The sequence below is a fragment of the Taudactylus pleione genome, unplaced genomic scaffold, assembly GCF_031769625.1.
Source record: "Taudactylus pleione unplaced genomic scaffold, aTauple2 ptg000054l, whole genome shotgun sequence".
NCBI lineage: Eukaryota > Metazoa > Chordata > Amphibia > Anura > Myobatrachidae > Taudactylus > Taudactylus pleione.
The window spans coordinates 33,312-45,785 of record NW_028284456.1 but is presented as its reverse complement, the minus strand read 5'-3'; the positions used below and the strand labels follow the sequence as shown (position 1 = coordinate 45,785).

General features: G+C 38.9%; 1 protein-coding gene across 6 annotated transcripts in view; it reads left to right on the top strand.

Moving 5' to 3' along the window:
- The window catches only part of GRB10 (growth factor receptor bound protein 10), a 283,037-nt gene extending 276,831 nt beyond the window's left edge, over positions 1-6,206 (top strand). For all 6 annotated transcript variants that reach the window (XM_088464156.1, XM_088464147.1, XM_088464146.1 and 3 more), the window contains 3 exons: positions 1,587-1,674; positions 1,823-1,916; positions 5,337-6,206. In XM_088464156.1, coding sequence (XP_088320282.1) covers positions 1,587-1,674; positions 1,823-1,916; positions 5,337-5,483 — 329 coding nt within the window. In that variant the 3' untranslated portion in view covers positions 5,484-6,206. The remainder of the gene's footprint in view (positions 1-1,586; positions 1,675-1,822; positions 1,917-5,336) is intronic.
- The last annotated feature ends 6,268 nt before the right edge of the window (positions 6,207-12,474 follow it).

Sequence of the window (12,474 nt, the reverse complement as noted above, 5' to 3'; positions counted from 1 at the left end):
CCAGATGTCCATGGTACTAAGGTCTTCGGAGTCTCTCCATCGACACTCTGTGGCTATTGCCTCAACATCCGGACCTGTTGTCTCAGGGTCCTTGCCTCTACCCATATCTGGGTAATCTGTCTTTGACGGCGTGGCTCTTGAGACATCCCTCTTAAGGTCCAGTGGTTTTTCCGGCTCTGTGGTTAACACCATGCTTCTGCTAGAATTTACCACACGGTATGGCATACCTATTTTGAATGGTGTCATCCAACAAGTTATGACCCTAGGTGTTTAGGATACCCAGAGTGTTGGCTTTCCTGCAAGCAGGTTTAGACCTTGGTCTCTGCCTTGCTACACTGAAGGTCCATATCTCGGCCCTTTCAGTGTGGTTCCAGTGAAGGATTGCTTATCTTCCTGATATCCGCACTGTTGTGCAGGGGGTCCTTTGTATCTAGCCTCCCTTTGTCCCTCCTGTAGCGCCTTGGGATTTGGTGTTGTCCTTAAGGCTCTCCAGAGCCCTCCATTTGAACAACTAGGCTCAGTGGATCTCAAATGGCTTACTGCCAAGACTGTTTTTTCTTCTGGCCATTGCTTCCACCAGAAGAGTTTGATTTAGGGGCCATTTCTAGTTTTTCATAGGGACAGGGCAGTGCTTCAAACTCTCACTGGGTTACTTACTAAGGTGGTCTCTAGTTTCCACATTAATGAAGAAATTATTGTGCCGGCTTTTAAGTCCTCAGACCTCTCTGCAGGGCAGGCCTCATTGGATGTGGTACGTGCCCTCAGGATTTATATGGATTGTACCAGTTCTCTTCGGAAATCTGACTCCTTGTTGTTCTTTATGGTTTCCACAAGAGAGGATGGCTAGCCAATAAGCAAACTTTGGCATGACTATCTCTGAGGCTTACATTCTTGAGAGCCCTACAGTCCCGCCCTCTGTTACTGCTCATTCTACTTGTCTGTAGGCCCTTCGTGGGCAGCTAGTCGTGGTGCCTCGGCTGTACAACTTTGTAAGGCGGCCACGTGGTCTTTTATCCATACCTTTTTGAGGTATTATGCCTTTGATACCTTTGCCACTCAGGATGCTTCCTTCAGGCAGCGGATTCTCCTTTCTGCACCGGAGCGTCCCTGGCGTCCCTGCCCTTGAGGTTACTGCTTTGGGAATCCCAAGGTTTCCTGTGGACCTTCTATGGACCCTGAAGTAGAAAAGTAGAGATATGGTAAGACCTTACCCTTGTTATCTCTTTTTCTACGAGGTCCACAGGGCGCCTGCCCTGACACACCTGTGCTTCAGATGGGCTTCGCTCTGGTCACCGGTTTCCGTCTCCTTTGATGTGAGAATGTGATTCTAGTGTGTTCCAGACTTTCTTCTCTTTTATCCTCCTCCGGCCTTTGGCTTGCTATGTAACTGATGAGCCTCCGGCCCGGGGGCGGGGTATAGAGGGAGGCCCCGTTGCATCCTGGGAGAAAACATTTAACTGCATGGTGCCCGGATGTCTTCGTCATCACCTATACCACAAGGTTTCCTGTGGACCCTATGGACCTCGTAGAAAAAGAGATAACAAGGGTAAGTTCTTATCATATTTTTTTTTTTTTTTTTTCTCTAGTAATTCATAGGACACAACCATGGTTCCATGGTAGAATATCTAGAGAAGAGTCACAAACAATCATTAAACAACAAGGGCTTGTGGATGGGTAAGAATGTATTTTTATACTATTTCTAGTCACTTCTTTTATATATTAATATTTCACCTATCAAAAATATGAGTACGTTTAGAGGGGTTTAGATAATGACACATGCAGTATTTTTACATTTCAGTTATTGGAGGTTTTTATCTTTCAGCCTTTTTCTCCTTCGAGATAGTCAGAGTAACCCAAAGACCTTTGTGCTTACACTGTGTCACCACCAGAAAATAAAGCATTTCCAGATATTACCGGTGAGTGTCATTTGTTTTCAAATGTTTAACACCTTTTTTGTAAGGTTGCAACTTCGACTTTGGTCCACATTTGCAAACGAAAATAAACTCCAACTGTACAGAGGTTTAAAAAATATAGATAGCCCAGGCGCCAGTATTGGTGTGCTGTTGACCCCCCTCCTTGTGTAGATTGCAGCACGCCCACAGGAAGTTTTTGCCACACTTCCAACAATAAAGAAATACACAAAAAGTAGGCAGCATCTAAGAACACATTGGGGAGTGTATTTATAAACCACCTTTATTTAAGGCTCAAATATCAGTATATATAAACTTTCAAAAATATCAATAAAACTCCCGGGAGTATAAGAATAATTCTATACACACAGTATGTATTTAAATAAATAACATGTCTTCAAATGAAGCACAAAATTACAATTAAAAAAATAAACAATCACAGTAAAATATCTCTGTTCTCAAATTGATGGATTGAATATCTAAGCTCTGATGCTTCAAAGAGCCAAGTGAAAATGACCCAGTTAGCAGCAATGTTCTGAATAACTGAGAAAAAGAATTTACATTTTCATGTAGCAATGAATTGAAAGCTGAATGGCCCAATAAAACTAAATAGCTGACAGTGTTCCACAGCAATTAGCAACAGTGCGTAGCAACAGTGTGTCCAATACTGAGAAAAAAGGTGCTGAACAGCAGTGAATTGAGAGCTGAGTGGCCCAATAAAAATAAGTAGCTGACAATGTTCCACAATGCGCTGTGAATGTGCGCTTCCAATGTGATAATGCGGAATGAGAGAACTCAGTTCTCCGCTGTATTTACTCCCCTCTTGACGGTCCCGCCGCTCCAGCGGCTTGCAGATGATGGTAGCTCCAACTACAGCAGCATATATAAAATATAAATTGCCGACACAACCACCGTCTATCCTGATGGAGAAATCCGTCCGCAGTCCTCCGAGTGTGTGAGCGGGAGAGATATATGGAAATAGTCCCAGGGGATGAGTCTGCGGCAGCAATTGGGTTCAGCCCTCACAAGTGGTCTGTGTCCTCAACTAGTTTCTCCGCACGCCGGCGGCTTTTTTAAATAAGGTAACAAGACTTCTCATTCCGTAAATCTATTCAACTCGCACCTATACTTGCCTAAGCATTTTGTACACCAAGGCATCTATACTGGCATAGAATAAATCCGTGTCAAGTGCCTGATGCCAGGACAGTGACGGCTTGCTGAACTTCACGGTCTGTTGCGAATCGCCTTCCACCCAGGTGCTTCTTTAATGTTTCAAAGAGATGAAAATCACTTGGTGCCAGGTCACAACTGTAGAGAGGAAGGTCCAGTACCTAGCAATTCACGCATGCGGTTGGCTGAATGTGGCCAGGCTTTATAGTGCAGCAATACGACACCTGTTGGCAGCAACCCAGGTTGTTTTTGACGAATTGCCCTTCACAACCGGCTCGATAGTTGACACAATCCACATTACCTCCCTTGGTGAGGAAATCAACAAGATGTGTACGCCCTTGTGGTCCCAAAACCTGGTTGCCACGACCTTCTTTACTGATGGCTTCGGTACCCAGCATAAACACTCTTTCCTGTACCCAAGTTGGTCATGAACAATGCTGTGCACAGTACAAACTGAGATATTCAGCTGGTCAGCAATATCACTAGCTGAAACGCATCTGTCCTCCTGAATCAGACCTTCAATGCGGCACAAATTGTCATCTGTAGTGGACTTGCTTGGCCGGGCGGATCACTGCTCATCTTGAATGTCTGTCCTGCCGTTATCAAAGGCAGTGCACAAAACCCAAACCTGTTTCTGGGACATGACTTTAAAACCGTACACATTGACATGTTGGCGATGAATTTCTGCTGCTGATGTGCTTTTGACGCAGAAATCTGATCACACTAAACACCTCAATGTTTGTCCATGTTTCAGCCTGCCCTGCCAACTTACAAGTGATGTTGGGACAGTGTGACTGATATGAGGCACAGTAAGTGCTTGAAGTGGTCCTAGAGATGTGGTTGAACTCATCCCCCACATCCTCAGCGCTATCTTAATAAAAAGACCGCATGTGCCGCAAAAAAGAGGTGTGGTCACACAATAGTATATTCAATTAAAATTATGCCACACAGTCCCTTATTAATGTTATGACACACAGTAGTTCCCCTTATACACAATGCCCACAGTAGTAGTATCCCTAATACACATAATGCTAACAGTAGTGCCCTTTACGCATATAGACCCCAGGAGTGGTGCCCCTTATGTAGAGCCCCCAGGAGTGGTGCCCCTTATGCAGAGCCCCCAGGAGGAGGCGGAACTGGTTGTCTCCAAATAAAACTAACTGAACGCAATTCCTGCCCACTTTAACTCCTTGGCACAGTCTGATGGCCGTGACAGGAAGCCGTGGTCTACCTGCTCTGGCCTGGCGGGAAAAAGAGAACATTACACACTTGAGGTCTTGTTACGTTACTTACAGTATTGATCCACGCTAGTAGTACAGTAGATCAGAGTTACTCCTGTGAATCAATCACTTTGAACTTACCATATTTATTACTTGGTGGCAAGCTGATTATTTGCATCTAGGGACCTGCAGGCTAGTGTACACTACCGACTCAACCTCCTATTCTAGCACCCGTGATTACCAGTGAGTGAATCATACCATTTTAGTAAACCGCTTTGTTTTTTACTTGGTCATGAAGCAGCAATGCTCCCACTATGGATACAGTATGTATTGAAATGAAGTACAGTACCAGCCATAGCCAAAGAATAAACATTATTGCAATCCTGCTATTGAAGTCTTTATCAAGACTCCTTCATAAATGTTCTTCATCCAGGATGCCTATAGTTTTGAGGTGTTTGGTATACAACAGCTTATTGCCAATTAAATCATTGAAATATTCTGTGCTGCTGTGAATATTTCAAAGGGGGATATGCAGGATATGGGAGATGCAACAATGTGTCACCATGCAGTAGTTAGCGAGCATATGGCTGCCTGGCTCATGACATTAAGGGGTAAATTTACTAAAGGTAGATTTTCAAATTGCTAAAAATAGATCAAAACCTATCAACATCGATGTGTTTCAGGGTCTGAATTGCACATTTACTAACACTTTTTGTATTAAAAAATTGTGTTAGGAAATGTGATTTAGCCTCTAAAATACAACTTTGATGCTAATTAATTTAGAAGTATTTTAAATCGATTAAAATCTACCTTTTATAACTTACCCCTAGGAGTGTAATGGAGACAGATGAAAAGCTACAGACTGATATTGGATATTGGCACACAATGCTATAGTTTGGTGATTTGAGGTTCTTGCCTGTTACTCTGTATTCCGAACACACCTCTGACATAATTAATACAACAAGCTTGTTAGAACATTTAGTATTTTGTATTTGCTACACATTTTAATTGGCTTTTTTTATTTTTTAACTTGCAGTGTGAAGATGATGGGCAGATGTTCTTTAGCCTAGATGATGGCAATACCAAATTTACAGATTTAATTCAACTTGTTGAGTTTTACCAGCTAAACAAAGGAGTCCTGCCGTCCAAGCTTAAACACCACTGCATCAGAGTGTCCTTATGACCTCCAGCAAAAGACTGTTTGGATAAAGTGGAAACATGGACTATGGGACTGGACCTGGGTTAGTTTTTGTGGGAAAGACTTTTGTTTTTAAACAAGCACCTTCTGACTGGATTAATCAACTGGTGCCAACTCTTTACATTTGGCTAGTTTCTTGTAGATCTGCCAAACACCGCCATGTTCTAGCATCTCCATAAGTATAAATGCAAAACGGAGACTTTTTTTTTTTTTTTTTTCCCTCCAGGCTGGGCTGCTCACCAGAAATAAGCCTTGGGTTGGTTGGGTAGGAATGGGTGTAGTATAACAAGAGGGAGGGTGGGAATACGGACTATTGCCCTGGAGTAATCTTGACAATTAAGACTGGTTCGTTTACCTTTACTTTTTTTTTTAATACATTTTTGCACTCCTGTTTTGTTTTATTTTTGTTTTGATTTATGTATTACATCATTTTTAAAAGCTAGTGTGGCATTTTAATTCATGCAGCAATTTGGTATGCTGGAAAGTATGAAATGCTACAACCTAAAAGGATTATGGGGGATGAAAAACAATAGATTTTTTTGCCAAGATTTATGCACCTGTCACCTGCATGAATCAGTGGGAGATGGATTCAGACCTATTTCCTTTTTCCTCACCCATAAGCAAAATGGTTGTTAAATGTCTGTCCTAATAAGCTTGAGTCTGTAAGTGATAACTATGCATAAATGTTTGAACTACAGTTTCTTTCTACCTTAAAGTCAGTTTATCTTGTTTATCAGGAAACATCACTGTTTATAATACAATACAAGGCTAAACTCCATATTCTTTTAGAAGAGGCTGAGTATGGGAGGGGGATTGTCTACCTAGAATATCAAAGTTTTCTGGACTTTTGTTTTCATTATTTTTTTAGTTTTCAGGCCCTCTAAGGCTTCCACTGCTATAGGGGTATATTCGATGATTACAACAATTCTCTTTTAGTATTTTGGAATTTAATGGCTGTTATCCTATTAGCCATGTAAATTTTTCTCACAAGAAAAAAACTGTCGCACAATGCAATTTTTGCCCCGATGGTCACTGTTGGGCTATCCAATTAGAGCCCATATTTTCGTGAGAAAAATTACCTGTTTTCGCCAAAACACACAGGTTTCGTGAAATCTGTGTTCTCACGGTAACGAAAACTGGGCTGATTTTGGGGATTTTGTTTTGCTTGCCTGAGGCTGGTGAAACACAATCCCCTATCGATGCCGGCTTTCGGGGCTAATTGGATAGCACCCACCGGATCAATTGGCTGCGGAAAATTACCACTGCTAATAGGATACCGGCCATTGACTGGTTTATATGATTTTGAGCTAAACTATTATCACTTTAAATCCTATTTATAGAAGAGCTACAGAAAAATACAATGCAAGGCTGCATATTAACTGGGGGTGTCACTCCTCAAAATAAAAAGCTTCAATGAAACATATCGGCTGTACCATGCAACTACAGTATGGAAACACTGTATTTTAGATTGTGGAAAAATTATGGAAAACATTGTCATTACTTAATTCCATGTATTTGCCTCATAAAATGAAGAAACTTGATTTTATGGGTTTTTTTTTTTTTTTCTTCGTAATATATAGTATTTTCCAAGTCTGATGGAATGCCATGTCAAACACTGGCAAAGTTTTCGATATAAATATGTTCACAGCATAGACAACAATGCACTTGGCCAAGATCCATTACAGTATGTGGTGTTTTTTTTATTCACGTTGATGCCATTTGACAGATGTTACAGTACTTCTTGGTCTCCTCCATCAAGCCTTGGATTAAAATGAATGGATCCTGTGCATTGTTAGCTTTTTTTTTTTTTAAATGAAATTACATTTAATATGTTGCTCTTATGTGACCACATGTAGTTTTATTTCCTCTACCCTGAGTATCTGTCAAAAAAATGTGACTCATGGTGTCTGTCTGATTTTATATGCTAAATACTAATGAGGTGCCTAGTAAAGGTGTTTCTTTTAGAAAAATGCACATCTGAAAAAAAATCAGACAAAATAATCCAATATCAGCAAGTGTTTGTGTAGCTTATTTTTCTGTCATAAGCAGAAATGTGGGACACTTGTCCCATTATACAACCTCAGCCGTTACACTTGTGTCTACAAGGAAAAGGTTTTGTTTTTTCTATTTTACTGTATTTTGAGAAAATGTACTAATATTTATATATTTTATTTTTAATTGGTTCTCTGTATCCTCTTATGCACTTGATCATGAGCTTGCTGTGACTCTAAAGTGATTGCCAAGCACATACATTAATTTTAAATCAGGCAACTATATTCTAAACAGTGGTAGGTAATGCGTGGCACTCATACCACAGTTTTCTGTTAGTGAAGGCTACACCTGTGTGGCAGGGCATGCTGGGATGTGGTGTTCAACAGCAGCTGTAGCGCCAGACTTTTCCTACCCAGGGAAAATTGAGGAACGTTTAAGGTCTAAACTATAGCAGTTCTGCACAAATGGCTATTTACATCTTCTATATCGTTAGAATCCTGACATTTTACCCGTCATTTAACAGTGTTGCATTCACTATTACATCTGACAGACAACTTCAGAGTGTAGTAGAGTAGATTTGTTTATTTTCTTTGTGTAGTCAAGTGCTTCAAATATTTAACAAAACCTATGGAGTTTTTTCTGAAGAAGCTTCGTAAGAGACTTCATTACAAGGGTATCTTTTGTCTCTTGCATCTTGAAATCTAAAATCTACTCCGTGGACAAATGATTACAGAACGTTAATATTTTCTGTTGTGTGACAAACAATAGTGACTTTATTGTTATATAGGCTTGAATGTACCATGTAACATTTTAATTCGGATTAACTGTTGGAACCTTGAATCAAAAATCTACCTTTTTTTTGTTTTTAAAAAAAAACATTTAACGGATATTAAGACTTGTCAGACTACTGTGACGTTGACCTAACATTTGAAACTGGCTTTTATGCAGAATGTTGGGGTGGATCGGGGCATGTGTATGTTGGGACAAGGTGAAAGTTTTTTGTCAAAAATGCGTTTTAGTCGCAATGTGATGTGAACAGGATGCACCAGGAGACACTGCTGATTAATGTGATAGGTGTCACTTGTATATCTGTGTGCAGCTGAGTCTAAAAATTAATCTTGGTGTGGAAAAAACTGTGGTTGTTGCATCATAGCACTTTGTATGCTAATTGAGACACTCAGTCGCACACAGATATACAAGTGTCACATAACAAATTAATCAGCACTGTCTCCTAGTGCGTCCTGGTCACATCACAATGTGACTTAGATGCATTTTTGGCAAAAAAAGCCTCCTGGTGCTAGCAGAGTCTCATGGGACCAGACATGCAGAGAGGGACTGTTTGGCGCAACTGCATCAAAGACGAGTGACACATCTGTACTTTGCACATTGTTTAAGGAGCTATGATGCAAGTAGAATGTCACTGTTTTTATTAGAGATTACAACTCATTTGCTAAGAATATGGAAGCTTTAGGGGTAAATATACTAAAGGTGTTATTTTATTTTAGTAAATCAACAGCCTTTCTTGTATCATGCATAAGATTTCAACTTCAATTCAAGTTGAAACCCTACGGATGATAAACAATAAGATTTTTCGGTCGGAAAGCCCTTTGATTTATAATATTTTTAGAGCGTTTTAAAATCAGTCTTTAACCCTTTTACCCCTTAATCCCCACCTTTCTCAATTAAACCAATGGAACTGCACATACTGGATAGAAGTTTTTTTTTTAATGCTATATTGGCTCCATAACATTCATGTATTGTGGTTGAAATTACCATTTTCTGTATGCTTTTGGAAAGTTTGAAAGATACGCAATTACAAATGATTGAAAGGATCATAAGCATTTTTGTAAGTACAGGCTTATTTGTAGATTTCAGGAAATGACACTCTATGATGGTGGTGTGAACATAACTGGCTCACAGAATATGCTGCGTAACGGCATGGTCAGTGTAATTTGGGAGAAACAACGGGTTTAGCCAAATCATTGCTAGTGCTTGGACAGAATTGGTGGATCTGTGGGCCATCTTTAAAGCTATTTGGAATAAGACAGATTGCTGCCTGTCGAGCTACTAAAGAACACACCAATAACCTGCTTGGTTCCATGGATACCATAATGTTTGCAATTGTATCTGCTGTTCTCTGGAAATCTGTACTGTGGACTTATTTGTAGAACAAATGCAGTACAAGAAAAAACCACTCAAAGTAAATTGTTTGCAAAAAATTGAATATCACAGTGATATTTTGTCTCATTTAGAATTTCTATAAAAACTGTTTGTAAACAGCCAAACAAAACAGCGGGCAATACAGCTTGATTTGGAATATACAAAAAGGATATTTTGTCAGTGCACTTCAACCCTGCTGCCTACTCAATTTTCTAAATGAGAAAGAGTAACACCACACTCTTATTTATTTATATATATTTATATATATATATATATATATATATATATATATATATATATATATATATATATATGGCACTGGAATCAATGGAATAATAAATTATACTTCAGTAATATTCAGATGTGTTAACAGTTTTTTTTTCTCCCAGGTAGAGTAATATAGAGAGAAAAATAAAAACACTAAATTACTCTGTCTCAGAAGTATTCTGACAAGAATTAAATTTTGTATATAAGAACAGTAGACCAAACTAGTTTTAATGGCATACCCCACTCACAATAAAGTGGGAGGGTAATTTGATTGTAAAGTTATCTTTATAATCCTATGGTATCAACTTCTATGGAACCACGTTACGTCAACCACCTCTCCCGTAGAATGAAAGGATGGGCGTACCCCAACGCACGTGTGTAAGGGTAGCGATAATCAGATCAAGGTATCTTTATATGTCCTCCATAGAAATTTCATCAATATATCATCCAATTTCAACGTAGTATGATGTTTTATTGAATTAAAATATATATATATATACATATAACCGCCTGTGGGAGACATGCAAACCATCCAAAACTGTACAGGATAAAAACACCAGTTCTTTAAAAGCAAAAAGTGTGTATAATAAAGTCCAAACTTCCACACTTGGCTTTGGTTTTTAAATCCTAGTATAGTAAAGCCCAACATACAGTCCTCAACAAAGGCCCTGTGTTCCCTGGACCAACGCATTTCGATTCTAGAATCTTCTTTGGTCTACTGTTCTTATATATAAAATTGAATTCTTGTCAGAATACTTCTGTGGCAGAGTATTTTTTGTGTTGTATTTATTTTTCTCTCTATGGCTATCTGGGAGAAAAAAAAACTTAAGAACACATCTGAATATTACTGAAGGATTAAGTATCATTTATTATTCCATTGATTCCAGTGCCATCTTTGATTTCTAAATAGTTTTAACTTTGGTTTTATATATTTAAGAGCTTGTTAATTTGGTTTAGCAGACTGTATAGTAGTATGCAATGTTTTGAAGTTACACTGCCTACATGTGATCTGATGTGCGGTACTGTAATGGCCATCAAATTGCAACATTTTCATTTTCAGGTAGAACCATAAAGGTCAAATTTTTGTTCATGGTCTCTAAATCTTGATAGACCAGCAGATGGAATGTACAGTTATTAGACCCCTAATACATTTGGGTGATTATCCTATGTACTAAGCCTTGGAGGGAGAGAGAGAGAGAAGGTGGATGGAGATAAAGTACTAACCAATCAGCTCCTGACTCAACTTTTCAAACACAGCCTGTAAAGTCCACTTTATCGCTCTCCAAGGCTTAGTACATAGACCCCAAAGTCTCCTGATGCTACTACAGCCTTTTTCCGGCCTGCCCTGTGACATGCCAATTAACTTCTCTGGATTGGTTAAGTCACTTTGTCCAATCTAATGTGTGGATGTTTTTCATACTCTGCTGGTACAGGAGCCTTCATAACTGACTGAAAAACATGCACTGCTAGGGTTCCCTGAGGATTGGAGTTGGGAAACAATGTTGCTGGTTACTGTTAGCTAATCACCTTTCTGTTGATATGCCAAGCTGCTGGAGTGCAGTGAAATACATTATGATTGACTTATCAAAGCATTCACACTCCAATTAATATATATATTTTTTTTTAAACTCTTTAAAATATATACAAAGTTAGTGTTTTACAGAGTGGCTCTTTATAATTACTTGATACTGTGTCCTGCTGTTCGTGAATGAGTTCCTCATAGATAGCACCAGACCATAAGCCATAGGTTTCCCAAACTCCATTATAATCCAGGTTTTAGGGATATCCATTCTTGAGCACAGGTGACTTCATTATTACCTCAGTCAATTTGATTTAACCATCAGGACTCGAGCATGATTATCCTTAAACCTGGACTGTAATGGCGGAGTTTAGGAAACTGGGCTATGATATAAAGCGTTTTTTGTTTTTGTTCTGTTTTTTTAAATCTAAGGTGTTCCCAACAACGTAGATTAAATAATATTAACCACTTTAATGTCTCCAATTAATAGGATGCTAATGTATAACCAGTCCATCATGTAACTAGTTGGAAGTCTTAGGAAAAATGTGTGAATGCTACAACTTGCATCTTCATAGTGGTTAAAATGTTATTTGGTCATTTGTCCAGGTCAGCGCAAAGAATATTATGTACAAACATTTGGTTTCTGTCACTGTTGTAGTAGTCTGATCAATGTACAAAGCTCAGTGGAGGACGGTTAGCCACATGCTATGTGTTTTTTTTTGTTTTCTACTTAACAGAATATTGTTAGATGAGGTTTTCAAAATGTGTTCCATCCTAACATATAGGTTACAGTTTAAAAGAGCATTCGGATTGTGTTATGTTGTGCAAACATTGATAAAATATGGCAATCTGTGAACTGATTCATGAAATTATGTAAATGTCAGTTTGCTGTAAAACTGTACTTTCCTACAGTCATGTGTCCTATTTAGGCCTGTTTGGGAACCATGCATCAGATTCTATCACAGGCAAAATGATTGTAATAAATGACAATATAGCACATGGTCTTAAATAACATGAGAGACCAAAAAAACATTGTTA